This window comes from Fomitopsis serialis, assembly GCF_022376445.1.
Source record: "Fomitopsis serialis strain Sig1Antser10 chromosome Unknown B0H18scaffold_1, whole genome shotgun sequence".
In the NCBI taxonomy this organism is placed as follows: Eukaryota; Fungi; Basidiomycota; class Agaricomycetes; order Polyporales; family Fomitopsidaceae; genus Fomitopsis; species Fomitopsis serialis.
The window spans coordinates 1,619,815-1,642,018 of NW_025954961.1; the positions used below are offsets into that span (position 1 = coordinate 1,619,815).

At 55.7% G+C, this 22,204-nt stretch overlaps 12 protein-coding genes across 12 annotated transcripts; 7 read left to right on the forward strand and 5 right to left on the reverse strand.

The window, feature by feature from the left end:
* Positions 1-39: 39 nt before the first annotated feature.
* On the reverse strand, positions 40-1,909 carry B0H18DRAFT_968153 (thiolase-like protein). The gene is made up of 8 exons (XM_048043475.1): positions 1,706-1,909; positions 1,539-1,654; positions 1,280-1,486; positions 1,215-1,227; positions 1,166-1,191; positions 606-1,107; positions 363-555; positions 40-312 (listed from the first exon to the last, which is right to left on the reverse strand). The coding sequence occupies exons 2-8, from the start codon at positions 1,617-1,619 to the stop codon at positions 162-164; spliced, it is 1,173 nt and encodes a 390-aa protein (XP_047901463.1). The 5' UTR covers positions 1,620-1,654; positions 1,706-1,909; the 3' UTR covers positions 40-161.
* A 12-nt stretch (positions 1,910-1,921) lies between these two features.
* On the reverse strand, positions 1,922-2,911 carry B0H18DRAFT_22127 (uncharacterized protein). Its single transcript, XM_048037186.1, has 3 exons — positions 2,733-2,911; positions 2,462-2,684; positions 1,922-2,408 (listed from the first exon to the last, which is right to left on the reverse strand). Exons 1-3 carry the CDS (start codon positions 2,871-2,873, stop codon positions 2,074-2,076), a joined length of 699 nt encoding a protein of 232 aa, XP_047901464.1. The 5' UTR covers positions 2,874-2,911; the 3' UTR covers positions 1,922-2,073.
* Positions 2,882-4,406, forward strand: B0H18DRAFT_968159 (40S ribosomal protein S3A). The gene is made up of 5 exons (XM_048043476.1): positions 2,882-3,093; positions 3,153-3,219; positions 3,275-3,355; positions 3,405-3,952; positions 4,009-4,406. The coding sequence occupies exons 1-5, from the start codon at positions 3,079-3,081 to the stop codon at positions 4,066-4,068; spliced, it is 771 nt and encodes a 256-aa protein (XP_047901465.1). The 5' UTR covers positions 2,882-3,078; the 3' UTR covers positions 4,069-4,406.
* A 926-nt stretch (positions 4,407-5,332) lies between these two features.
* On the reverse strand, positions 5,333-6,655 carry B0H18DRAFT_1112778 (uncharacterized protein; the record flags this gene model as incomplete). The annotated part of the gene is made up of 4 exons (XM_048032864.1): positions 5,333-5,482; positions 5,533-5,985; positions 6,057-6,376; positions 6,451-6,655. 4 exons carry the CDS (start codon positions 6,653-6,655, stop codon positions 5,333-5,335), a joined length of 1,128 nt encoding a protein of 375 aa, XP_047901466.1.
* A 511-nt stretch (positions 6,656-7,166) lies between these two features.
* On the forward strand, positions 7,167-8,128 carry B0H18DRAFT_968164 (phosphoribosyltransferase-like protein). The gene is made up of 6 exons (XM_048043477.1): positions 7,167-7,224; positions 7,272-7,422; positions 7,485-7,636; positions 7,672-7,753; positions 7,805-7,880; positions 7,931-8,128. The coding sequence occupies exons 2-6, from the start codon at positions 7,363-7,365 to the stop codon at positions 8,074-8,076; spliced, it is 516 nt and encodes a 171-aa protein (XP_047901467.1). The 5' UTR covers positions 7,167-7,224; positions 7,272-7,362; the 3' UTR covers positions 8,077-8,128.
* A 6-nt stretch (positions 8,129-8,134) lies between these two features.
* On the reverse strand, positions 8,135-11,556 carry B0H18DRAFT_1081235 (glycoside hydrolase; the record flags this gene model as incomplete). Its single annotated transcript, XM_048031359.1, has 18 exons — positions 8,135-8,351; positions 8,503-8,721; positions 8,835-8,907; positions 8,973-9,141; positions 9,193-9,261; positions 9,339-9,536; positions 9,586-9,744; positions 9,794-9,825; positions 9,882-9,974; positions 10,030-10,132; positions 10,187-10,210; positions 10,261-10,340; positions 10,408-10,492; positions 10,545-10,705; positions 10,756-10,801; positions 10,855-11,255; positions 11,313-11,386; positions 11,417-11,556. 18 exons carry the CDS (start codon positions 11,554-11,556, stop codon positions 8,135-8,137), a joined length of 2,343 nt encoding a protein of 780 aa, XP_047901468.1.
* Positions 11,557-11,820: 264 nt separating this feature from the next.
* B0H18DRAFT_22300 (uncharacterized protein) lies at positions 11,821-13,062 on the forward strand. The gene is made up of 3 exons (XM_048037195.1): positions 11,821-12,506; positions 12,559-12,909; positions 12,962-13,062. The coding sequence occupies exons 1-2, from the start codon at positions 11,925-11,927 to the stop codon at positions 12,832-12,834; spliced, it is 858 nt and encodes a 285-aa protein (XP_047901469.1). The 5' UTR covers positions 11,821-11,924; the 3' UTR covers positions 12,835-12,909; positions 12,962-13,062.
* Positions 13,063-13,870: 808 nt separating this feature from the next.
* On the forward strand, positions 13,871-15,414 carry B0H18DRAFT_949919 (uncharacterized protein; the record flags this gene model as incomplete). The annotated part of the gene is made up of 6 exons (XM_048041929.1): positions 13,871-14,092; positions 14,145-14,175; positions 14,239-14,735; positions 14,816-14,981; positions 15,037-15,124; positions 15,174-15,414. 6 exons carry the CDS (start codon positions 13,871-13,873, stop codon positions 15,412-15,414), a joined length of 1,245 nt encoding a protein of 414 aa, XP_047901470.1.
* A 626-nt stretch (positions 15,415-16,040) lies between these two features.
* On the reverse strand, positions 16,041-17,234 carry B0H18DRAFT_1112782 (uncharacterized protein; the record flags this gene model as incomplete). The annotated part of the gene is made up of 6 exons (XM_048032865.1): positions 16,041-16,289; positions 16,358-16,425; positions 16,481-16,617; positions 16,673-16,733; positions 16,804-16,932; positions 16,985-17,234. 6 exons carry the CDS (start codon positions 17,232-17,234, stop codon positions 16,041-16,043), a joined length of 894 nt encoding a protein of 297 aa, XP_047901471.1.
* A 239-nt stretch (positions 17,235-17,473) lies between these two features.
* B0H18DRAFT_1112783 (uncharacterized protein) lies at positions 17,474-17,745 on the forward strand (the record flags this gene model as incomplete). Its single annotated transcript, XM_048032866.1, has 2 exons — positions 17,474-17,506; positions 17,575-17,745. 2 exons carry the CDS (start codon positions 17,474-17,476, stop codon positions 17,743-17,745), a joined length of 204 nt encoding a protein of 67 aa, XP_047901472.1.
* A 341-nt stretch (positions 17,746-18,086) lies between these two features.
* On the forward strand, positions 18,087-18,916 carry B0H18DRAFT_22228 (uncharacterized protein). The gene is made up of 2 exons (XM_048037191.1): positions 18,087-18,181; positions 18,233-18,916. The coding sequence occupies exon 2, from the start codon at positions 18,264-18,266 to the stop codon at positions 18,786-18,788; it is 525 nt and encodes a 174-aa protein (XP_047901473.1). The 5' UTR covers positions 18,087-18,181; positions 18,233-18,263; the 3' UTR covers positions 18,789-18,916.
* A 768-nt stretch (positions 18,917-19,684) lies between these two features.
* B0H18DRAFT_968185 (major facilitator superfamily domain-containing protein) lies at positions 19,685-22,199 on the forward strand. The gene is made up of 11 exons (XM_048043478.1): positions 19,685-20,100; positions 20,162-20,252; positions 20,306-20,425; positions 20,488-20,593; positions 20,646-20,721; positions 20,783-20,854; positions 20,908-21,058; positions 21,109-21,151; positions 21,205-21,363; positions 21,416-21,771; positions 21,837-22,199. Exons 1-11 carry the CDS (start codon positions 19,810-19,812, stop codon positions 21,917-21,919), a joined length of 1,548 nt encoding a protein of 515 aa, XP_047901474.1. The 5' UTR covers positions 19,685-19,809; the 3' UTR covers positions 21,920-22,199.
* Positions 22,200-22,204: the final 5 nt, after the last annotated feature.

Sequence of the window (22,204 nt, forward strand, 5' to 3'; positions counted from 1 at the left end):
GAAGAACCGTGCAAACCTGCCTCAACGGTATTCCAGTCATGCAGTGCAACACGGCAGCAATGCGATTATGAGCGTTTTGCATCTTAAGCGAAAAACATGATAGCAATGCAAGTACAGATCAGGCCCCCATCCGAAACATCCCTATAGTCCGACGCAAGGCTCTACAACTTCTGGATGACGACCGCAGACGCGGCACCACCGCCGTTGCAAACACCCGCCGCGCCGTACTCACCCGACTTCAGCGCATGGATGAGGGACACAATGATACGCGAGCCAGAATTGCCAATGGCGTGACCCAGCGCGACCGCACCACTGTAACGCGTCGTCAGCCCATATCCATCGAAGTCAAGGACAAGACGTACCCGTTAACGTTAATCTTTGCAGGGTCGATGCCGAGCACCTTCTCGGCTATCCGGACGACCGCGGAGAACGCCTCGTTGATCTCGAAGAGGGAGATGTCCTCGAGCTTGAGGTTTGCCCGTTCGAGCGCCTTGGGGAGCGCGACGGTAGGGGCGATGGGGAAGTCAATGGGGTCAAGGCCAGCATCCGCGTAGGCTGTGCACCCAAGTCAAGATCGAAATACATGAAAGAATGTTGGTACGTACAGATGATCTTCGCAATAGGCTGTACACCAAGCTCCTTCGCCTTCTCTGCAGACATGAGGATCAGAGCAGATGCGCCGTCGTTCAGTGGTGATGAGTTTGCGGGTGTGATCGTTCCACCCTTCTTGAATGCAGCGTTGAGGGTGGGGATCTTCTCGTAGATGACGCGCTTGTACTGCTCGTCCTCCGCAACAATGGTGTCGCCCTTCTTGCCCTTGATCGTCACGGGCGCAATCTCCGCGTCAAACGCGCCCGCCTTCCATGCGCGCTCGGCACGGCGGAAGGACTCGATAGCGTGTGCATCCTGCGACTCGCGAGTGATCTGGTGTTTCTCCGCTGCCGCCTCGCCGCAGTTGCCCATTGCGAAATCGTTGTAGACATCCCAGAGCCCGTCCGTCTGCAGGGAGTCCTTAGTCTCGAACTTGCCAAATGCGGGGTTCTGGCGGGGAAGGAGGAATCTAGAAGGCGTTTGAGCGACCGTGTCAGCCTTGGCAATTATGACGAGCTGGATAGTACGCACGGTGCATTGCTCATGCTCTCCATACCACCGGCAGCAACCACACTCTTGTACCCGTCTGGATGCTCTGCGCTGCAGCATGACCGCCTTCATACCGCTCGCGCAGACCTTGTTACAGTCGTCGCGTCTGACTTCGAGCTCATGCCGCGTTGAGCGCAACTTGGCGTGCAGGCGACTGGCCAACGCCGGCCTGGACGACATTGCCGTAGTAGAGCTCCTCAATGAGGTCCGGGTTAACCTTCGACTTCTCAATCGCATGCTTGAGGGCGATGGCACCGAGCTGAGGGGCGGTCAGGGCCTTCAGCGTGCCATTGAAGGAGCCGACAGGGGTGCGCGAAGCAGAGACAATAACAACTTCGTGAGAAGACTAAAACGGCGGAGTCAGCCAGGGTCATCAGAGGAGCATTCTCTCTACGCACCATATGGCGAACAAAGGAGGCGAGACGGCGTGAAGCAGAGATGGAGGAAGAGGGGGAGGACGCGAGGCGTACAGCTAGCATGTTTGAAACAATTTGTAGTGTTTATATGCCACTCGCTAGTGGAATGAGCCGACCAATCGCCCTATCTGATCACTTGCCAATCGTACCACTCGTAAATGCGCGAGGCTTGCCGGTCGCGTCTGTAGGATGTGAGACCACTTCCTCGAACAGCCTCAGGCTTCTTATAAACAGTGTCGGCGAGCCAATTTGTCCCATGACCGAGGCTGCTTTCGCCGGATCGCGGTTGCGGGGATCATGTGCTTTCGAGGCAACACAAAATGCGGGGGAGGCCCCGGTAAGACGCCGGATGCACAACTCTGGCACAAATGAACCGGCCGGACAATCCGACGGCGACTTCGCGCGAGCTATACAGACGGATGCCTGTTAGACAACATGGTGGATTGAAGGCAGACGCTCCCAGATAACGGCAAGGCACAGCAGAGCGTACTAAAGTACCAGAAGACACGACTCAAGCTCAGAGCATGTACCACACACAACAGGAGTCCTCAATGGAGATCAACGATCTGACCAACAACCATGAACCATATTTCCAACCAACGTACAAGCACCTGTTCTTCAGTCCATCCTTCTTGTGCACTTCAGACATAACCTCACCCACCGCCTCTGGGGTATGGCATGGATGGAAGTACCAAGCGGGTGTTCCAAGGACGGGGTGGTCGCCTTGGGAGAGAAGCGGGAAGGAGGCGCCCTGCTCAGAGAGCGCAAATGTCGTTGCGTCGGGTTTGGGAACAGCGTGCGATCGCAATAAAGATGAAGCCATCATCTCAGTCAGACTGAGAGGTACGCCATCTGTTGAGAGGTTGAAGGCATATAAGAAGATCAGCTGGAGGAGGAAGACCTACTGCTGTGATGAACAGTGAAGTAGAACGCAGGTACCCGGTATGTTGGGGAGTACACCACGGATTGTGTGCACGTTAGAGCCTTCCTGGACACCGGGGCTGTTGCTTCATCCTCACATTCATCCGGCACATGTCCACAATCGTCTTCCTTGTCGAACGGTAGCACCTCAGAAGCCTTGAATGATAACGGCACGGAGCGAGACATATAGCCTAGCGCGGGAACAAACTGAGACGACTCAGAGAGACAGCTACGCAACAGGTGAGCGTTGCGCACTTGGTGTTCACTCCACGTCCAGTCCGACGGATAGACAGAGGAGGTACAGACATTTTTAGAAGATCGCGTCCCATGTTCGGCGATATAGGCTTTGCACGCCGTCTCGAACTGATCGCGCGAGAGGGAGGAGGACTCGGACATGGGAGGAGGTCGTGAGGTGTGGCGTGGGAAGGAACGTTACAGTTGCACAGTAAGGTTCGCAGCCACCGGGGATTCCCACAGCCATACTCGGTCGTACGCGTCAAGCGCTCACCGCTGCTGCACCACGCCCAAAACTCAGCCCGTCCAAGTGCCGGTGCTCTCCTCCCCTGCGGTCGCTACCACCTGAACCGACCCCTCCTCCACCATGGCCGTAGGAAAAGTCAGTGTTCAATCTACCTGAACGTTGCTGCTGCTCAGTCCTGACATCTGTCTCTGTAGAACAAGCGTTTGTCAAAGGGCAAGAAGGGTATCAAGAAGAAAGTCGTCGACCCCTTCACCAGGAAGGGTACGTCGCTGCAGATCTCATGCTCTCTCATGCTGGTGTACTCAACCCGCACCAGACTGGTACGACATCAAGGCGCCCTCGATCTTCGAGAAGCGTAACGTCGGCAAGACGCTTGTGAACAGGTCGCAGGGTCTCAGTACGTCGCGCTCAGTCCTTGTGTCGTGCGCTTCCTCATTTCTGTTCAGAAAACGCAAACGACTCGCTCAAGGGCCGTATCGTCGAGGTGTCCCTCGCCGACCTCAACAACGACGAGGAGCAAGCATTCCGTAAGATCAAGCTCCGGATCGACGAGGTCCAGGGCAAGAACTGCTTGACAAACTTCCACGGCATGTCCTTCTCCTCGGACAAGCTCCGGTCACTTGTCCGCAAGTGGCAGACCCTCATCGAGGCACACGTCGACGTGAAGACGACCGACGGCTACCTCCTCCGCCTCTTCGCGATTGGTTTCACGAAGCGCCGGCCCTCGCAGGTGCGCAAGACGACGTACGCGCAGTCCAGCCAGATCCGGGAGATTCGGAGAAAGATGTTCGAGATCATGACGCGGGAGGCGACGTCGTGCGACCTCAAAGAGCTCGTGCAGAAGTTCGTCCCGGAGGCCATCGGTCGTGAGATCGAGAAGGCGGCGCGGAGTATCTACCCCCTTCAGAACGTGTATGTCCACAAGGCGAAGATCCTGAAGGCACCTAAGTTCGACATGTCGAAACTGCTTGAGCTCCATGGCGAGTCAACAGACGTACGTGTTGCATAATCTGTGTGCTCGACTTATTTGATTGACTCGTGCTTTTGCAGGAGACTGGCACGCGTGTCGTGAAGGACTTCAAGGAGCCGGAGATTCTGGAGTCGGTCTGAGCTGTCGCATATTCGGTCTACCTTGTATCCATTCATGCTTTCTCATTATCAATGTGGGTATGACGACATCTATGTGCATGACATGCAATGCTATGTATCCTGTTCATGAACACATGCCGGAAGCAGAATCGTCGCTAGGGACAGTCAAATGGCTAGCACCGAGATATGATGGCTCATTATTGCTCGGATGAGAGACGGCGTGGGCTGTTCGCTGCTACTCCGTTCAGGCACCATGATGAGTAGCCTCGTTCAGGACTGTGGCTCTCGCGGCTCGTTCTCCTGGACCTGGAATGGGGACCGTATTTCACATTTGTGATGCTGTGACGTGAGTCCCGCGGATGATGCATGCAAATAAGAATGTGTGATTATGCAAGAATATAATGCCCATTAGATGAAGATAAATAAATAGAGAAGATTGCAGAAGAAGAAGCGGCATCGAGAGAATCACAACGGACGAGGTCGAAATGAGTCTAGGACCTAGAACCTGCTGAAGTCAGCAACAGCAACGAACATACACAGGTAGGCAATACCTACCTATCGTCGAGTCACTGGCTGGCACAAAGGTGGAAGGTTTCCATCGTCGTAGTGTCCGCGTTCCGTCAACTAGCCCGGCACGAATGAACTTGCTGATTTTTCCGCTCCGCATATGGGAGCTCCGGTAATCATGCTGTGACCGCGCTGTAAACGACACCATCAGAGCCCTTCCCTTTGGTGTAGAGGCGGGCGGACGTACCAACGCTGATGTACACACTGAACCACTACGCTTGTGACGACAGTCGTCCTCGGGGGGAGCCGCGTCGTAGGAATGTCGCACGCCGTGCGTCCGTCGAAGCTGAACCGTATCGACTAGGGCCACAGAGGTCAGCACAGACCGCACCGAGGCAAAATGGGCCGCTCACCTTCCGCTGCGTGCAGTAATGGGAAACCAACGACACCTGGATCCATGCCGTAGACGCACAGTGGGCTACGTCAAGACTACCGCGGCGAACATCGCGGTGTCCGAACACTACCCACTGTGCGACCGGATCCTAGAGTGCTCGTCCTATGTCGATCCGCCGTATGCCGTAATGCCATAATCAAAGATCCTACTAGGAAGTTAGGACCTCAATTCCGACAGATGAAGTGTGAAAATCGCACCTGATGCGCAGTAAGAAAAATGAAACCGTGTCCCAATCTCCAAAAACCCGAATAGAAAATGATGTTGCCCTTGCATTCCTTCCCTGTCTTCCACCTCCCTCCCCCAATCTCTCTGCGGCGCAGGGCCTCAGAGAATGGTAGCGAAGCGATCGCAGAGCTCGTCGACCGGGTCAGGCAGGTCGACGTCCATGAGGTCCTCCGCGTCGTACATGTCCACGTCCATGGGCTCGTACACGCGCTTAACGGCCTTGTTCGCGAAACCAGAGTGCGGAGAGGGCTGCGACGCTTGCGCTCGGGAGAAGCCTCGTCCTTCTTGGTGCGGCGGACGGTAGCATCAAGAAGAGACATCGTCTTGGCCTGGCGCTCGAGGACTGCGTGCGTCCGCTTCTTGAGGAGCTTGACCTTCTCGACGCGGACCTTGACCTTCGGCGCTCTGGAGGGCTGCTTGGCGGGCTCAGGAACAACGGGAGCAACAGGGACAGAGGCGACAGGGACGACAGAGGTGACAGTAGTAGGACGCTTGTTGTCCTCCTCAGGCTTCGGTGCCGCTTCGACGACCTGAACTTCCTTGACAGGACGTTGGGCAACTGCGCTCGCGTTCTTGGCCAGGCGTTCAGCGTAGAGCTTCTTCTGGGCGTCCCAAAGACGATCTCCTTTGGTATAGTACGGGTCCGGGGCATACGTCGGGAGGTGCAAGTTAAATGGACGGTATCCGGGAGTCGATGCGATGCGATACTTGTGTGGTGGACGGGGAGCGGTACGAGGCTTCGGAGCGTCAGACTGAGGGCGGGTGAGGCTTCCTGGTGCTCAGGCTTGCAAGAGGCTTCATCCGATTTAGGCTGAGTAAAGACGTCGTCGAGGGTGGGCTTCACAGAGACACCATCGACCGCAGGAGTGACAGGGACGGTGGCAGACTGGGAGCCGTTGCGCTTGTCAGTCAGGACACCGTAAGAAATGGGGACCGTAGGCTTGAGCGACTGGAAGTAGTCATGCAGAGGCTTGAGCGAGGCCTCGCGGGCAGCACGCAGACGGCGCGCCTGCTCTCCTTTGCTCGGGCCGGTCTTGAATAGGCGCAAACCTGGCTTGTTCCACGGAACAGTGATGACAGGCTGGGTAGCAGGGCGTCTCCCTTCCTTAGCAGAGTGTCTCCCTTCCGTAGCAGGGTGTTTCCCTTCCGTAGCAGTTCCGATGTTGCTCACAGGATGTCTGCGAGGGCTTGGACCCTTCTGTAAGGGCGACGCCGACGTGCGTTCCGTCGGGAAGTACGATAGCCCAGTAGCTCGAGACGTCCGAGAACGACGCGGCAGCCAAGGAAGACAGACAAGTAAAGCGAGCATCCATAAGCCAAGTAAAGAACCGGAAGAGGAGCACCAGCCGTCAAGAGACCCAGGAAGTCGAGATAACCATGCCCAAGCAGCTCGGGTAGACCGATATGCAGAAGCACAGACATGACGAGAGAGAGTATGAGTTGATCCATCGTGCGCGTTGTCCGGCTTGCGAAGAAGTGCTGGATGATGGTGGAACGAAAGATAGAGAGCCAACAGGAGACGGTTGGTATTTAAAGAGAGCTGGCTGACAGGACAGTCCTGCTAGCCATTCGTTCCAGACGGCTGGTCGTCAGCCATTTCACACCAGCCCCGGCAGTCAGTTTTGAGATGTTGCCGATTCAACGGCAACATTCGACTCTGACTGCTGGAGGTTGATTGGGTCGCTGAGAGCAGCTCAGTCGGCTGTCTGAGCTCCGCAATTTGGTAGCAGTGCGCGCTGATTCCGCAAGCAAGTGTTTGTGGACAGTGGTCGTGGATGCTGAATGCTTCAAGTTGCAGTAGATGATCGGTGATCGCGTCGCGTTTGTGGCGCGGCGCGACTACTTTACGTATCTAACTGAATATGTCTGAACCCATGTCAGTACCGTCGTCAGTTCTGCTTGAGTGAATTTTGCGCACCGAGCATTCGTTACCATCTGGTTTTGTACCACAATCACGATCATCGCTGCACCCTCTACACTGAGAGTCCGAGCTGTACGGTATGTCAGTGCCAGAACCTTATTGAGCATGAGTGCGCACGAGAAAAATGTCGGCGGCTGCGTGCATTTCGCATCTTGTCCTGGCCATCTGTCCTGGTCTGTAGCCGGCCAACCTCCCACCACAAGGCAAGATGGCAGACGTCGAACACCTGAAGAGCCTCTTAACCGTACATCCTGACTTCCCCAAGAAGGTTAGCTTCATGTACCAGCGGGATAACGACCTGGTCTCACAACATGATATCTTCCGTACTAGGGCGTCAACTTCCTCGACATATTCCCCATCCTCCGAGATCCCGTCGCTTTCGAGTCCCTCATAACACACCTCGTGCACCATCTGACTTCGCAGACGATCCCGCGGTCGTCGTCGAAGAAGATCGATGTCGTCGTCGGCCTGGATGCGCGGGGGTTCCTCCTAGGCCCTATTATTGCGATGAGACTAGGGCGGCGTTTGTGCCGGTGCGAAAGAAGGGCAAGCTGCCTGGGTCATGTGTGACAGCGACGTACGAAAAGGAGTACGGTGCAGTGAGTGCGAAACATGGCGCATTCGTTCTCTACTAAATGATATCGGCTAAGGACTCCTTCGAAATGCAAGAAGAGGCGATCAAGGCAGGCCAGAACGTGGTAGTTGTGGATGATCTCATCGCGACTGGTTCGTGTAGTTCTCTGCTGCTTTATTCTGTATAGCTCACGAGCAGCCAGGCGGATCTGCCAAAGCGGCGGGACAGCTCGTCAACAAGGTTGGGGGCAAAGTGCTCGAATACCTCTTCATCATTGAGCTGCCTTTCCTCAAGGGTGCCCAGCAACTCGACGCACCCGTCTACTCCATGATCCAAGCGGACGACTGATGCGCATTTTTCTCATGTTAATTAGGAGGGTAGAATCCAGATGTCTCAGGCAGTGTACTCAATGCAGCAGTCTCGTATTGATCAGTGGATGGCCGTTGATATACAGCATGCGGTTGGCGTCTCTAGGTATGCTTCTGTCCGCGTCCGCTTCCTGCGTCCTGGCAGGGTCCTCCAAGTACTGGTCCACCAAAGGCTGATAGTCCTGTATTTCCGACTCGACAGCCACCAGCACTTCCCCGATCCCCGCTCCTCCGCGGCCGCCAACATTGTGGACACTGCGTCGCCGCTGTCCGCTTGAGCACGACCATGACAGCGTCACTGATGAGCTCCTCCACGCCGTCCAGGTCGCCGCGTCCGCAGAAGGGTTGATTTCACGTCCTCGTTGCTGATGACGATGACCCAGGCACCCGCTTTCCGCGCATTCACGAGTTCTCCAGGAAGGTGCATTCACCGCGATGCACGAGCACCGCCTCGTCTGTAAACGTCCGTGTGTATGGCGCGCACCCGAGAGAGTTGGACGGCTCGAGCACGACACGGACACCTTCGCCGTGTCCGAAGCGCAAGAGCGAGTCGTCCCGAATGACGGAGTGCATTGGATCGCCACCGAAGAGTGCTGTGGAGGCAGTGGCGAACAGTCCATAGGGCCTTCTTCGTTGAGGCCGGTCTGCAGGTGAAGAGCGGGTCCACGTACGGAGGTGGAACCGCAGTTCAACCTCCGGTATTCGTCGTGTGTTGACGCGGTCGAGAGCGCCATGCACGTCCAAGGGTGCCAGTCGAGTCCCGGGTCGTTTACGTACACTACCTGGCCCGTCTTGACGGCGAAGGGGCCCACTGCATACCGAGAACTCCGAGTGGCTCAAGTTAGACAGGAACGCAAGCCGGTAGGGAGAACTCACGCCTAGTGATATCGTAACCCTTGCCGTCGAGTCTGCTCACGATATGTGCACGGATGCCCGTAACGTTGTACAGCACATAGCCGTCTGAGACGAACGTGATCTTTTCGACGGTCGGATGAGGGTCCTCCGGCACGAGCTGTCCTCCGGGGGACAAAATGAAGTCGAACGACTAACACCCGTATCTCAGTCGTTGCCAATAGGAACACGGACCAGTGCTTACAAACAGATGCGGCTTCGGAATCTCACACCACCCGCCCTCAGACCACCACTTCATATCATGTTCATTCGCCTGCACCCCGATGAGTTCCCGGATGTATTCGGCATCCGCGCGCCCGCGTAAGCCGCGGTCAGCCCGCGATTCATAACTGTATCGTCGAACGCGACGAGCGGGGGCTCATACGCGGGGCAGTGGTGGTGCTCCGAGCCGCGGAGCTTCCGGCGGACAGCAGACATGGGGTGGATGTGCGCGGAGTCAAGCCAGAGGATGTGGCCCTCCGTGGTGAAGACGTAGTTAGAGTCGTCGCTGTGGACGGGGTTGTCTTCGTCGAAGAGCAAGTACAGGTACTGTAACACGATCAGCCGGACAGCTCTTTCTGTGACACTGAGACAGTACCTTCAACGTCTCCGACAAGACGAAGGACTCCATGCGATCCTCGTGGGTTTTACTCCGCAGGTCTTTGATACTGGCGAGGCCGCAGCCGACCTTGCTGCGTGTGATTAGATCATACAAGATGCGTCCCCCGACGTCTAGATAAAATGGGTCGCGAGTGGCCTATCCATGGATCAGCCGAATGGCACACGTCATGAAATCTGTTACTTACGCGATACAAATACCAGGTCGACTCTACAAACTCTGGTTCGGGTCCGTTTCAGTACGTTGAGACCTTTTATACACGGGGTTAAGCTCACCTGGTCTGAGGGGATATTGTAACGAGGTAGCTTGTCGGTAGCTCATATCCCACACCTCGGGTAGTCCTGAATGCATTCTCCATAGATTCCAATCTACTCAGTAATCAGCGCCTCATCACAGATCCGCTCATCTTCACTCAGCACTTACAAGTTAGATGCGATTTGATAGCGTTCTCGATGTCGCCTGCAAGCACTTGCAGGCCAGGCCAAAAAGCAGATAATGAGTCGAATGTGTTGTAAGACGTATCTCCCTTTTGGAGGTGTTAGTATCATGAGCCACAGGATGGTCGCACATGGCAGCTTACTGTATGAATGTTCACACTGCGATACTTCGTGCGAGCGTCAGCATTTCGCAAGAAAGATAATGATCAACCACCACCCAGAATCCATCTGGTGCACGAGAGTAGCGCATGATGGACGCATACGCCTCTTGCCAGACATCCAAGAATTCGACCTCACCTATGAACGGACGGGTTGGGATTCGAGATAAACGAGAGAGTACACAAGAAAATTGTTCAATACGTACCACTCATGATATACCATTTCAAGGCGTATTCAAAGAAGGAATCAATTCCCGCTCCTATGCCGGACACTTCGGGTCGCAGCCATGACTGAAAACTAGGTGAGACATGGCGCAGAGTATGCCGGACATGCATCACTTACTCCTGTCAATGTATTAATGGTGTTCCCAACAAGCCCCAGGTCTGACTTGCGGTTCCACAGGGCAAAAAACGCTTTGTACGCTGCTTTCTCAAAGCGCGCGTCCCCAGTCAGCCGACTGAGTAACCCAAACTCGAGAATGAGTGATCCTGCGCCGGCAGTACCTGGTATGATTATCACAGCAGGGTCGAGGCAGGGAGACAGAGAAACATACAAGTGTCTACCGTCTCGGTGCTCAGCAGCCCGTGTCGCAGGTTGACCTACATGACTGTCAGCAACATACCGGTAAATGAGAAACACAATGTATACGCACTCTTGCGATAGGCAATCCTGTAGGTGTCATGAATGCAGGCAACAACCTCTGCCCCAAGTCGTGCGCCAAGTCGAGGAGTTCACCACGATACCAGGGGAGATGGAAAGGCTGACCGGTCTGATTGGCAAACAAATGTCCAGAGAGGAGGCCCCCGAGAACGCGAATAGTGGTCTCGAATACTTGCGGCTTGGTGTTTACGTCGAACTGCACGAAGTCGATCGTATTCCGCACGGCGCGCTCGAAGCCCGCGGTGTCATTAAGCACCACGAAGGTGTCGAGGGTATCGACGAGGGTGACGGAGAAGTTGCCGTCCACGTCGTTTGTTGCAATGTCTGCAGCGTGCAGCGGATCGGGACCTCGCCCCTTACAGGACAGAGGTCTCAGCTCATCGAGTGGAAATGCTAATTATTCGGTTAGATACTTGGCAGTTGTACCACGCGCGATATACGAAGACATACCATGCTTCATGTAGTTATCAAATCCATGATACCACAAAGAGCGAACCTGCTCTCTAATGATGTATGAGGTTGCGCTGTTCTACGTACCGAGGCCAAGCCCGTACCTTGCGTCTAGCTTCCTCTCCTTTGTCCACCCTGCGCCCTCCGCGAAACCTGAAGACGGACTACGCGTCCAGGCATGAAAGTTCAAGCCAACAAGCAGCAAGGATAGGATGAATCTCGGCCAGGACGATGGCCACTTCATGAAGAGCCGTACAATACAAGTCAAAATCGTGGCCGCAAGAGGTCCGTCAAGCGGTCATACGATATAGCAAACGAGAAGTGTTGACTGACACCGGCACGTCGAGCCCCTTTGAGGAACCTGAGCACAGTGGCGAGGCGGTTAAGACCGTGCTGGGTAGGTTCCACGGTCGGGCTGCCGGCAGGTGGACTCGGGAGGAAGGTGCAGTGCGGTGGCTGAGGTGGCTGCAGCGATCGGTGACGTGGAACAGATCTCGCTCGCGCGCTCGTGCGATCTCGATTCTGTTCCTCCTCCCAGCCCTCGCCTCCCACTCGGACTGTACTGTCTACTCCTACAGCTCTCACACAATCTGGCCCTGCGTCGAACAAAGCATGAGCACCGTGATTGATGTCTCAGGAAAACTCGGCGAGTACATGCTCAAAGGCTGGGTAAGTGCACACACACATGTCTCCTACAAAGATTGCTCACTTGCAACGGCGCAGGTATTGACCGACAGGATATGTTCAAAGTGCTCCAGGGTTCCCCTCATGCGCTCGCCTTCCGGTCCTACAGTGCATTTCTGCGCAAACTGTGACGCAACGCCATCCCCTCCCGCTGCATCCTCCAGCCGTTCCGGTCTCGAACTATCTGGGCGTACACCTCCGACTCGCGCATACTCCGGACAGCTCGACGAGAAATCATCTGTCAGCAGCTTCTCGAGCATGATTCCTTCGCGCACCTCAACACCGCCGACGGAAATCTCGCAAGCACCAAGCTCGCCGACGTTTGCTCCCCCGGCAGACATGGGAGAGATTTTGCGAAGGAGACAGCAATCGGACACTGCATCTGCAGAAATCGGAAGACGTATGCTGAAAGGCTGGGCGATGTTGGCAGATGAGTGTCCCAACTCTGACTGCTACGGCATTCCGCTTGTGCGTCCACCCAAGGCCGGTGGTGAGAAAGACCCCCGAAAGGTGCGTGTAGATCTTGCATTGTCAAACCAGTGATGTTAAGGGCGGGTCATAGGAATGTGTGATTTGCGGTTCGGTGTACGTTGACGAAGACGGAGTTTTTGGGTCCCGTCTAGTACCTTTGCAACCTTTCCCATCATCCAGCGTCGGTGCGGAACGTTCTACGGGGTTGCCCCAGCCCCCACTGCTACCAGCACAACCCGACTCTGCTCCCCAGATGGAGATGCACCCATCGACATCGACAATTCACTTTGACAAGGGGAAGGCGGTACGGAGACATGCCACTCTGCCGGTTCGTGGAACTGCATATCGTCTAATTCACAAGCATTAATCACTACTGTGTGGTGGCATACAGCCGCTTTCGTCCAATCCGGCAATTCTGAATCAGCCACCGCCTTCCGTTCTGGTAAGCCGAATGAGATACACGTGTCGGCCTCCGTCTGACCAGCCTCGTGCAGCCAACCACAAGCTCTTCTCTGGCTGTGCAGGAGTCTGTTCAGTCACTCGAATTTGCATTGCATGCCCTGTCTGAACGCATGAAACAACTCTCCGGCGGCCCAACCCTCGATCCGAACCTCATTGCGCAAGCTGCAGACGCGATGACCCGAGTTGCGCAGGCACTTGCCCAAGTCAGGCAGCTGCAGTAGGGCCTTGTATGTATGGAACATGATGTGCCGACGAGTATCAGTCGCAAAGTAAGTGCATCTGGCCGCCGTTGTCAATGTGCGATCTGACTAGTGCAGTGCAAGTGTATTGTATGCCGGCCTGACTATGGCCCCGTACGACCAGAATTTAAGGTACACTACTTCGACCGATCCATCGACCTTAATGAAAGTCAGAGAAGTTGAAAGAGGTCCATTGCAATTGGCACATTGCAGGCATCGGCCACTCGAGAGCTTCAACATGTGTGTCCGTCTCCTGCGTCCACGCTAGTATCAACAAGATCATCCTTCTATCAACTTGATCCGTGCCCTCGAGATGCAGGACCTGGGTTCTTCAACTTCAACCACTCGTGGCAGCACGCTCGCTATCAGCGTTACCTATGTCCGCTGCCTGCTGCACAAAGCAGCCATTCAGATTGTGCACCTCCGTCATGGACAATGCCGCTGCGGAGGCACGGCTACCGCATGTCTACAGCACCTTCGGCTATATGAAACGTTCACCCCACGCTCCGATGCTTTCAAGGGCTAGCACCGCACCGCGGCTAACCTGTACCACTCACGCCCGCGCACTGGCAGTTCCTGTCCAGCTACAGTCGTTCGCTGTCGACTGCTGATGGGTGCTTCCTCCGCAGACTGATCTACACACTTCCAGTCTTCGTTGACGTCCTTGACTTCTTGCTTGCTTGGTTTGTCCATTTCGTTGATATGCCTCGTCTGTTTCCCCACCTCGGACGCTCCTCGAAGGAGCATGTCGCTGGCTACGACGCCTACGATCCTTATTACGGCCACCCGGAGCACGGGTATGGTTATGATGGTTATGAATATGTACCTGAGCAGCGGGAGAGATCCACCTGGCGCAAGATGCTCTCCAGAGGCTCGGGTTCGAGCTCGAACACCAAGAGCTCTGGCACGAGAACGGGAGGAAGGGTGCGTATCACTTTCACGATCACTTTCGCGTGCGTACTGACTTGGAGCGCAGGCGTACTACGGTGAAGGCGAGGTGCCAGTACGTAAACATCGTTGCTTGTTGATGGAGTCCGCCTCACCTACAAGCTCCTCATCTTCCTATATAGGGCTTCCAACGCACCGTCTCGCGGACCCACCACGCACACTCTCCTCCACAGAACGCATGTATCCCCACCCCGTCCAAGTCCCGCATTACGCAAACTCGGACGAGACTGAGTCCTACGTGAACATCCCCTCCCGGCCGCACAGCCCGGTGCCGATAGTGCAGCGGGAGAGCTCCTTTACCGATATGAACGGTCTAGGGCGACTGCAAGAAGCCTTCGCAGATCACGGCACCTATAGCGCGGCGGCGCCGACGGTGATGATGGACCCCACCACGCCAGTACACGGTTCGCCGAGGATGCCCCCTAGACCAATGCACGCGGCCGGACCGGTGCGGATGGGGACGATGCATGAGGCGCGACACGAGCCCGTGATCATCGACGACTCGAATGGGAGTGTGGAAGGCATTCGGCCCGATGTCGACGTTATGAGGCCGTCGAGCTCGAAGCACAGACATCAGCGCTCCCATCGCGAACACGAGAGGCGCCTCGAGAGGGAAAAGGTCGAAGAATGGAGGTGGTGAGCACGCATGTTCTTCCATTTCATTTCGTTTTCGACATTAACGATCGACCCACGGCGAAGGTCACTGGCGGCCCGACGTATTGGGAGCATCATCCTGGAGTGCATGAGTATCCACCGGTCGTCGTAGTCGTCCAGCGGGGCGCTTATGGGGAGAAGGATACCTACTACATCATTCCCGGAGGCCAACCGGTCATATTCGAGGACGACTATGGCATCGAATCACCCGGTATGTCTGTTGCTCCAACATGACGTTCGATGGTTGCTGATCTATTCATCTCTAGTGTGGGAGATTTCAGTGGATTTTACAGACCTCAGCCTCTCCACCCCGTCATTGTTGAGGACGAATACGGACGCGAGATTTGTCGGTCAGTACATGCTATGCATGAAACGCTGCATTTCACTTATGTTTCCATCACAGAGCTGGCTACTCCGATGGTCGCATAACCCCAGGGCCATATTTCGGAAGAGTCAACGTCCAGTATCTTGGCAACAACACGCATGGCTACCAGCGAAGCCGTACTTCGCGCCGCGAGCGTTACGACAGAATGTACGATGGAGAGTACGACAGGGGATACAACAGGGAATATGCCCCGTCGTACGTCTCGTATCCGTCGCCCGCCTTCGATGAGTATGCCGATGGCAGATCGCCCTACAAGTAAGCCCTCACTCTACGCGGGATTGCTTGTGACCAACAACCTTTGCCAGCCGACACGGTTCCTATGATCACCGTGACATGGGTTCGTCTCGCAACGTCGTCTTCGCTGATCCTGAGGAATCGATGAGCGGGTGAGTAATTACACTCGTCCTAGACTCTTTCTGGGGTATTTGCTGACCCATCTGTGTAGTCGCCGTCCGGTACCCTCACACAGGTCCCACTCGAACTACAGCGGTAGTCGTCGCAGCGACGAGAGATATTATGACTCGCCTCCGCGCATGGACGGCTACGGCGCATATGGGTCTTCCTACGTTGATGTAGACCCGTACGTTGACCCCTACACCGGACGCAGTAGGTCAAGGTGGGTAGGCGTCATGTCCCACGCACAGTAGTATGCTGACTGATTCGGTGTCTGCCTTAGGTCCGGTTCTGGCAGTTCCTCTTCCCGCCGTTACCGCGACGTTCACTATGACTCGCGATACTGAACATGATGCGTAGTCTATCCGAACGAGTCCTAGTGATACGTAGGCCCGTCAAGTGTGAGCTGGACTTTCTTGCTTTGTAATATTTATCGTCGCTCCTTTCCTGTATGTTGTCTCAGTACTGCACAGTGGTGAATAGGATTGTATATTAGTGTAGATGGCGTGCAGACCACTGACAGCCCCGACTACCGCTTGCCACCTCTCTTCCTCGGCCCGCGTCCACCTCGAGAACCACCGCCAACACTGAGTCGATCTCATTTTTGCTCAGCTTGAGAACGCCGCCCTTGAACGAACCCACGCCCATCTTGAGGCCCTTCTCCCTCTTCCTTTTCTGTCCCTGCGCAGATGCTTCATAGAGTTTCTTCAGTGCAGGGTGATAATTTCCGAGCTGCTTCGCCTGTCACATAAAATGAAGGTGAGAAGCCGTCGGGGAAATGGAGGGTGATCGTCGCCGAAGGAACTGACCTCTTCGAGCTGCTTCTCATTCCGTTCTTGCTGCTTCGTCGCCATTCCTTCCCGGACGCGCTCGCTGCCTTGTTCGCTCTGTGAGCCGGACTGCACGCTCGCCTTTGCCTAGCTTTGCTTGACCAGCGGCTTCCAGGACGCGGCCAGCTAGCGCCTTCTTCCGCTGCGCGGGCGTCAGGTTGAGCTCTGCATCTAGCGATCCGGAGAGGATACGGGTGTGCACGAGACGATGCAAGAGAGCGTCGTTTTGCGCATTCGTGCTATACATGCCGCATACATCAGCTCACGCTCATGCTGCGCATTCCATGGGCTTACAGTTCGTCATCTCCGTCATCTGGCTCTTCCTCTTCGGGGTTTCTTGGACATCTTGAGTGAGCTTTGTGACTTTAGATGACTAGATGCCTGGTTAGACGAGGGATATACACATGTCACACAAGAAGGCTTACCCACCATGAAGGCTTTCATCTGCGCCTTGCTAGGTTTTGAGGTCGATGGACCAGCTATTGACTGGGTCTCCGAGAACACAACCACGTTTGCTTGAGACGCAAAGGCATCCTGTGATGACGGCTCAACTTCTGGATGAGTATCTTCAGGCTTTGTGACTACATAACCAGCTGCGAAACACACCTTCGTCCGAGTCCACCTCTCCGCTCTCGTCTACGTTCTTATCCTCCTCGCTTCCGCTCGACGAGCCAATACCAGACCATTCCTCCTCGGATTCGACTTCTTCCACTCTTTTTTTCTTCGTACGCCTCTTCTCTGTGCTCGAGGTGTCTTTCCGTTTGCCCATCACGATTGGTGAGGCGAACGAGCCTAGGAATTGCTGCCCGTGAGCTTCGAGGGCCCGAAGCAACTTGTCTTTGTCTGGATTGGCCATGTCGTTCTCTGTGATGATTTGCAGTACAGATTTTGAAGCTTCCGGGTGCAATGCGTATGTATGTAGCTGATGGGAGCGTCAACGAACAGCTGTGCAGTAAGTAGTGGCAGGAGAGGACAACTTGAATCCACTCGCGCTGAGATCAGATCGGGCACACTCGATTTGCCTGGGCGCTTGCTGTCCGCCTGCCCGCACACAGTCCGCGTTCGTGTCTTCTCGCAATCGTCCCCTCGAACAACATGTCTGCCTCTGCCGGCTGGACGAAGCAGCAGGTGGCCCGCGCCTGGACGGGCTCGCCGCTCTGCAAGGACTTCCGCACTTGCTGCGCATACCGCCCCAGTGGCAGCGGCGCACGTCCCGGCTCGACCCCATGATCAAGTTTGTGAAGCCCAAGGACCGCATCAAGTACTGGAACATCATCCCCGGCGACCAGGTCCGCCTGCGCAATGACAGGAGCGGGCGGATATACCAGGTCAATATGATCAACCGCCTGTCGAATAGGGTCATGTGAAGAAGGAGTCGGACAACGTGAGTGTGTGTTTGCTGGACTCGTGTCTTCGGAGGGGCGAGGGTCAGTGCATTGTTGACATGCTGAGCGCATGATAGGACGAGCAAACGACAAACCCTCCAGCGGGAAGTCAGTGCCGTACTCGAACTGCCAGCTGTTCATCGGGCGGTATGAGTTCCCGGCAGAGGGGACTCAGCGCAGGCGCAGACGAAACCGTGAGTCTGTATCTTGCTGCTCAGTGACTTGGCTTACTGTTTTTACTGCCCATAGTGTGTTTGCAATGCGCGTGGGGACAGATAATCATCGCTGGGCAGGCTATTACTACGCCTGGGACCGGTACGCCTCTGCAACTGCGCCCCGACTACCTCACCATTTGCCCGGTGAGAGGGTCAGGGAACACGTCCCATGGCCGAAGTCAACCAGCCCACACGACCAGATCGTGCGTTGTTCTTGCTCACCGCCTGCCTCTCATATTGACACGGTGCTATAGCGGGTCCTTATGACACACTGAAGATGTCGTGATGCAAGTCACATACACACCGCCGACCTTCCCTGTCTTCACCGGCTTGGACAACCCTCAACCGAAGGCGCCTTCCGAAGACGAGTACATCCGCGCCGCGCGCAAGCCCACGGCGGCCGAGTACGACGCGTCACAAGCCTTCGAGATCTTCCTCACCAGGGAGCTCGCGAACCCGCACTCCCGCGCCAAGAAGCAAGCGCGCTGGCAGGCTTACCAGCTTTACAGGCGCTCGCTTCTGCAAAAGGTCGTCAAGGAGGAGCTGCAGAGCCTCGACGGGCGGACGCGCCGCGAGGCACGCGCGGAGGCGACGTGGAAGTGGCGGCGCGCATTGTCGGACGAGCGTAGGGCGGACCTCAAGCGCAGGTGGAAGAACCGCGGTGCGGAGGCGCGCATGGTCCGCAGGAAGACGAGGAAGGGGCGCAAGGAGGAGAAGCGCAAGGAGCGCCTGCGCAACCTCGTCCTGGAGGATGGCCCGAACCAGGTTATCCCCAATCCTGGCTCCGAAGGTGCGAAGAGCCGCGCATGATGGCGGGCTCGTCGCGTATCATCCAAAAATACCGCTCTGTGTCCTCTACTTACACTACGCTAATCTACTGCTTCCTGTTTGAGCAAGTGGGCCGCACCGTCGTGTCCGTCGCTGGCGACCACACCGGTGAGAAAACTCATATCTTGACATGATCGGTTGGCTCGTAGGTTTTGAAGCCTTCTATGCTTCTCATCAGACATTGGTCATTCGACTGTACAGTTTGCGAGGGTGGCTTCCTACATAGTACCTCACAGGCTCATAAGACGACATCGCCAGCGTTTCGAGTTGATACTGGCAACCCCGTTGACGTTGTCGGGACATGGCCTACAGAGCTGGCAGACTGACCTGAATCACGGACTTGTCGAGATGGTATGTACAATGAAGCCGCTGCACACCGGCTGCACATGCGCAGGCCTCGCTGATACCGCAACTCGGCACCAGCATTTTTCCATGGGGTTTGCCATGCCGCAAATGCGCGAGACGATGAGAGACCATTGTAAGCAACACCGCTTGTCCCGAACCCTTGGTCGACCTGCTTACGAGTATGATGCAACTGCAGACCACCGCTGCGGAAGATCGACACGGTGATGCAAACGCATGTCCGGCGGTAGTAGTGGCGGGTGTGTGCGACTTGCATTTCAACCGGAGCGCTGCATTCTGAAAACCAACTTGACATCGGAATGCAAGTCTTCTGTGCGTGAGTGCTCGCAGAGTCCGACAACCACGGAGGAGGCGCTGGGTGGCTTCGACACAACATTCGACGGTCCGGCTCGAGACAGCCCGGGCGGAAGGGGTCGGCGAGATCGAGATCGTACCCCTCGGCCTGCCAAATGGGGAAAGCCACGGGCGTCTGCTGCTATTTACTGAGTTGTGGCGGCGGCCGTCCTCCGTCGGAGGACCTCCCTATGGCGCCTGGCTCGAATGACAATCACCATGCCAGTCGCCTTCTTCAGTCCGCAAGCTCATGTCTGCCTCCCGCTAACTTCCCCGGTTGATATACCCTCCCGCCATTCAAAATAAAATGTCCTCCCGCTCATCTGACACCGTCTTCGCAGACCAAGAAAAGCAGCAAGCCCGGGGCGGTGTGAACGCCTGGGAGAAGGACCCAGAGCGGCAGAAGGCCGACGCACCAGAGCCTAGCAGCAATACAGACGGCACAGGAACCTCCGCTTCTGAACCACCGGATGACGATGAGTACGCGGTCACTCTGGGTCCCGAGGACGACCCCAAGAGGATCGGCACTGGCAGGAAGTGGTTGATCACCCTCGTCATCTGCAACGCCGCTCTGTGTGCGACGTTCGCATCTTCTATTGTAGGTCGCTTTTGCTATTGAATCGAGGTTGTAGTATGCTCACATGTACACGCGAACGTAGGCCTCGTTCACAGAGACTGGCCTGCAGCGCGATCTACATACAGTGCGCGAAGTAACGGTCCTGAGTATCAGTCTGTATGTCCAGGGTCTAGGTAAGTGATATCCTCATACCACCCGAAGCTGTTCGTTGAATAGCCTCGCCTAGCGTTGGGTCCGTTACTCTTCGCCCCATTGTCCGAGGTGTACGGTCGTAACAATGTCTATCGCATCTCGTATTTCTTGTTCTGGGTCTTCACATGGCCTATAGCCTTCCCGCCAGACATTGGTACGTCCTCTTCCTCGTCTCAAGTTACAATAGCCTGTCTCAATGGCACGTCCGTATTGCAGAGACATTCCTCGTCTTCCGCTTTCTCACCGGATTCTCAAGCTCCGCGTTCTTGAGTGTCGCAGGCGGCAGCGTCAGTGACCTGTTCGACAACAGGAACGTTGCGACGTAAGTCTACCCTTCTCATTGGCTCGTTAACACGACCTTACGATACATACAGGCCGATGGGCGTATACACCTTATCCCCCTTCTTCGGTCCCGTTCTAGGGCCCTTGATTTCTGGCTTTATCTGTCAGGCAAGTCTGTTTTAGGTCTAGGAGTGTTACCAGATATTCATGCACCTCACTTCCGCCACAGAACACGAACTGGCACTGGGCGTATCGTGTCTGTCTCATATACGAGTTCGTGACTTTGGTATCGCTGCTCCTGGTACGTGCGATGGATCACACTGCATATGAAACCGTCCTCACTTGCATACGTAGTTTGTGCCGGAGACGTATGTCCCCGTTCTGTTGAAGAGAAAGGCCGCAAGATTGCGGAAGGAGACGGGCAATGGGAAGTATTGGGCTCCGCTCGATCGCCGGGAGGGTTCGATTACGCATTCAATCATGCTGAGCATCTACACTCCATTCAGTGAGTTTCCCAGAGTTCTGAGTGTGAACCTCAACTAAGAGATGCTTCAGAACTAATGTTCTTTGACAAGATGGCGTTATCTCTGAACACTTGGTGCGCCCGATTACCTCTTACGCGTCTCGTCGTCTCATCGTGTACGCGGTTAGGAACTCGCTTACTCTCGGCATTCTCTATTTGACCTTCGAAGCGTTCCCTGTCATTTTTGGCGACGTGCATGGGTTCACATACCAGGAGACAGGTCTGGCCTTCCTTGGCATGGGTATCGGTATGTTCGGTGCCCTGTCAACCCAAGGCCTCTGGAACCGGTGCGTACCAAGTCCTCATCACAGCTGATCAGACCACTGACTGCCTCCCCAGATACCACCACAACGTCGCCGCACGGCACGGCGGGAAGCTCCCGCCCGAGACCCGCCTCGTCATGGGCATGGTCGGCGGGGTGCTCGCGCCCATCGGGCTCTTCTGGCTGGCGTTCACGACGTACCGCGCGGTGCCGTGGATCATCCCCATCATCGCCTCGTCGCTCTTCGGCGCGGCGGTCTACTTCATCTTCACGTCGACGTTCACGTACCTCGTCACCGCGTACCGGCCCATCGCGGCGAGCGCGATGGCGAGCAACACCGCGCTGCGGTGCACGTTCGCCGCGGCGTTCCCGCTGTTTGCGGTCCAGATGTATGATCGCCTGACGACGGTCGGCGCGACTGCCCTCCTGGCGGGTTGATGACCCTCATGGCCCCGTTGCCGTAAGTTCTCTTGGGTTCCTTCTGGGACTGGCGGGAAGCTGACTTGTGTCTTAGGTTCCTCTATTACAGATGGGGTGAGAGGCTGAGGGCACAGTCCAAGTTCGCCGCCGTAGACCTCTGACAAAGGGTTCCTGCCCCGAAGCATTTATTTATCCTTGTTTCATTGTTTGACTGGGACGCATTCTGTAGACAACTGTACTACCATCTCGGGAATTACGACTCGCAATGCTCGGTTCACGCTGTCATTTGTATGTAGTAGCTGTCGCCTCACTTTTAGATTAGTACCCTGGCATAATGACATTTCTTGACGCATGGGACCCCTTCAATCGTCCTGGTCACCTAGATCACTGACTATTACGTACTCAGACTCAGTACTCAGAACTCAGAGGCAACCGTCCAGTCAAGA

Bases quoted from the DNA above. Each gene is read 5' to 3' on its own strand.
- B0H18DRAFT_968153 (XM_048043475.1), bottom strand. From the start codon at position 1,619: ATGCTAGCTGTACGCCTCGCGTCCTCCCCCTCTTCCTCCATCTCTGCT. The intron at 556-605 runs GTACGTACCAAC...TTGGGTGCACAG, and splicing joins GCCTATTGCGAAGATCATCT to CCTACGCGGATGCTGGCCTT. The intron at 313-362 runs GTACGTCTTGTC...GACGCGTTACAG, and splicing joins GCAAAGATTAACGTTAACGG to TGGTGCGGTCGCGCTGGGTC.
- B0H18DRAFT_22127 (XM_048037186.1), bottom strand. From the start codon at position 2,873: ATGTCCGAGTCCTCCTCCCTCTCGCGCGATCAGTTCGAGACGGCGTGC. The intron at 2,685-2,732 runs GTGCGCAACGCT...GAGTCGTCTCAG, and splicing joins GGACGTGGAGTGAACACCAA to TTTGTTCCCGCGCTAGGCTA. The intron at 2,409-2,461 runs GTAGGTCTTCCT...ACCTCTCAACAG, and splicing joins CTTCACTGTTCATCACAGCA to ATGGCGTACCTCTCAGTCTG.
- B0H18DRAFT_968159 (XM_048043476.1), top strand. The intron at 3,356-3,404 runs GTACGTCGCGCT...ATTTCTGTTCAG, and splicing joins GAACAGGTCGCAGGGTCTCA to AAAACGCAAACGACTCGCTC. The intron at 3,953-4,008 runs GTACGTGTTGCA...GTGCTTTTGCAG, and splicing joins TCCATGGCGAGTCAACAGAC to GAGACTGGCACGCGTGTCGT.
- B0H18DRAFT_968164 (XM_048043477.1), top strand. From the start codon at position 7,363: ATGGCAGACGTCGAACACCTGAAGAGCCTCTTAACCGTACATCCTGAC. The intron at 7,637-7,671 runs GTTCCTCCTAGG...CGATGAGACTAG, and splicing joins GTCGGCCTGGATGCGCGGGG to GGCGGCGTTTGTGCCGGTGC. The intron at 7,754-7,804 runs GTGAGTGCGAAA...ATATCGGCTAAG, and splicing joins ACGAAAAGGAGTACGGTGCA to GACTCCTTCGAAATGCAAGA.
- B0H18DRAFT_22300 (XM_048037195.1), top strand. From the start codon at position 11,925: ATGAGCACCGTGATTGATGTCTCAGGAAAACTCGGCGAGTACATGCTC. The intron at 12,507-12,558 runs GTGCGTGTAGAT...GGCGGGTCATAG, and splicing joins GTGAGAAAGACCCCCGAAAG to GAATGTGTGATTTGCGGTTC.
- B0H18DRAFT_22228 (XM_048037191.1), top strand. From the start codon at position 18,264: ATGCAAGTCACATACACACCGCCGACCTTCCCTGTCTTCACCGGCTTG.
- B0H18DRAFT_968185 (XM_048043478.1), top strand. From the start codon at position 19,810: ATGTCCTCCCGCTCATCTGACACCGTCTTCGCAGACCAAGAAAAGCAG. The intron at 20,426-20,487 runs GTACGTCCTCTT...TCCGTATTGCAG, and splicing joins AGCCTTCCCGCCAGACATTG to AGACATTCCTCGTCTTCCGC. The intron at 20,722-20,782 runs GCAAGTCTGTTT...CTTCCGCCACAG, and splicing joins TTTCTGGCTTTATCTGTCAG to AACACGAACTGGCACTGGGC.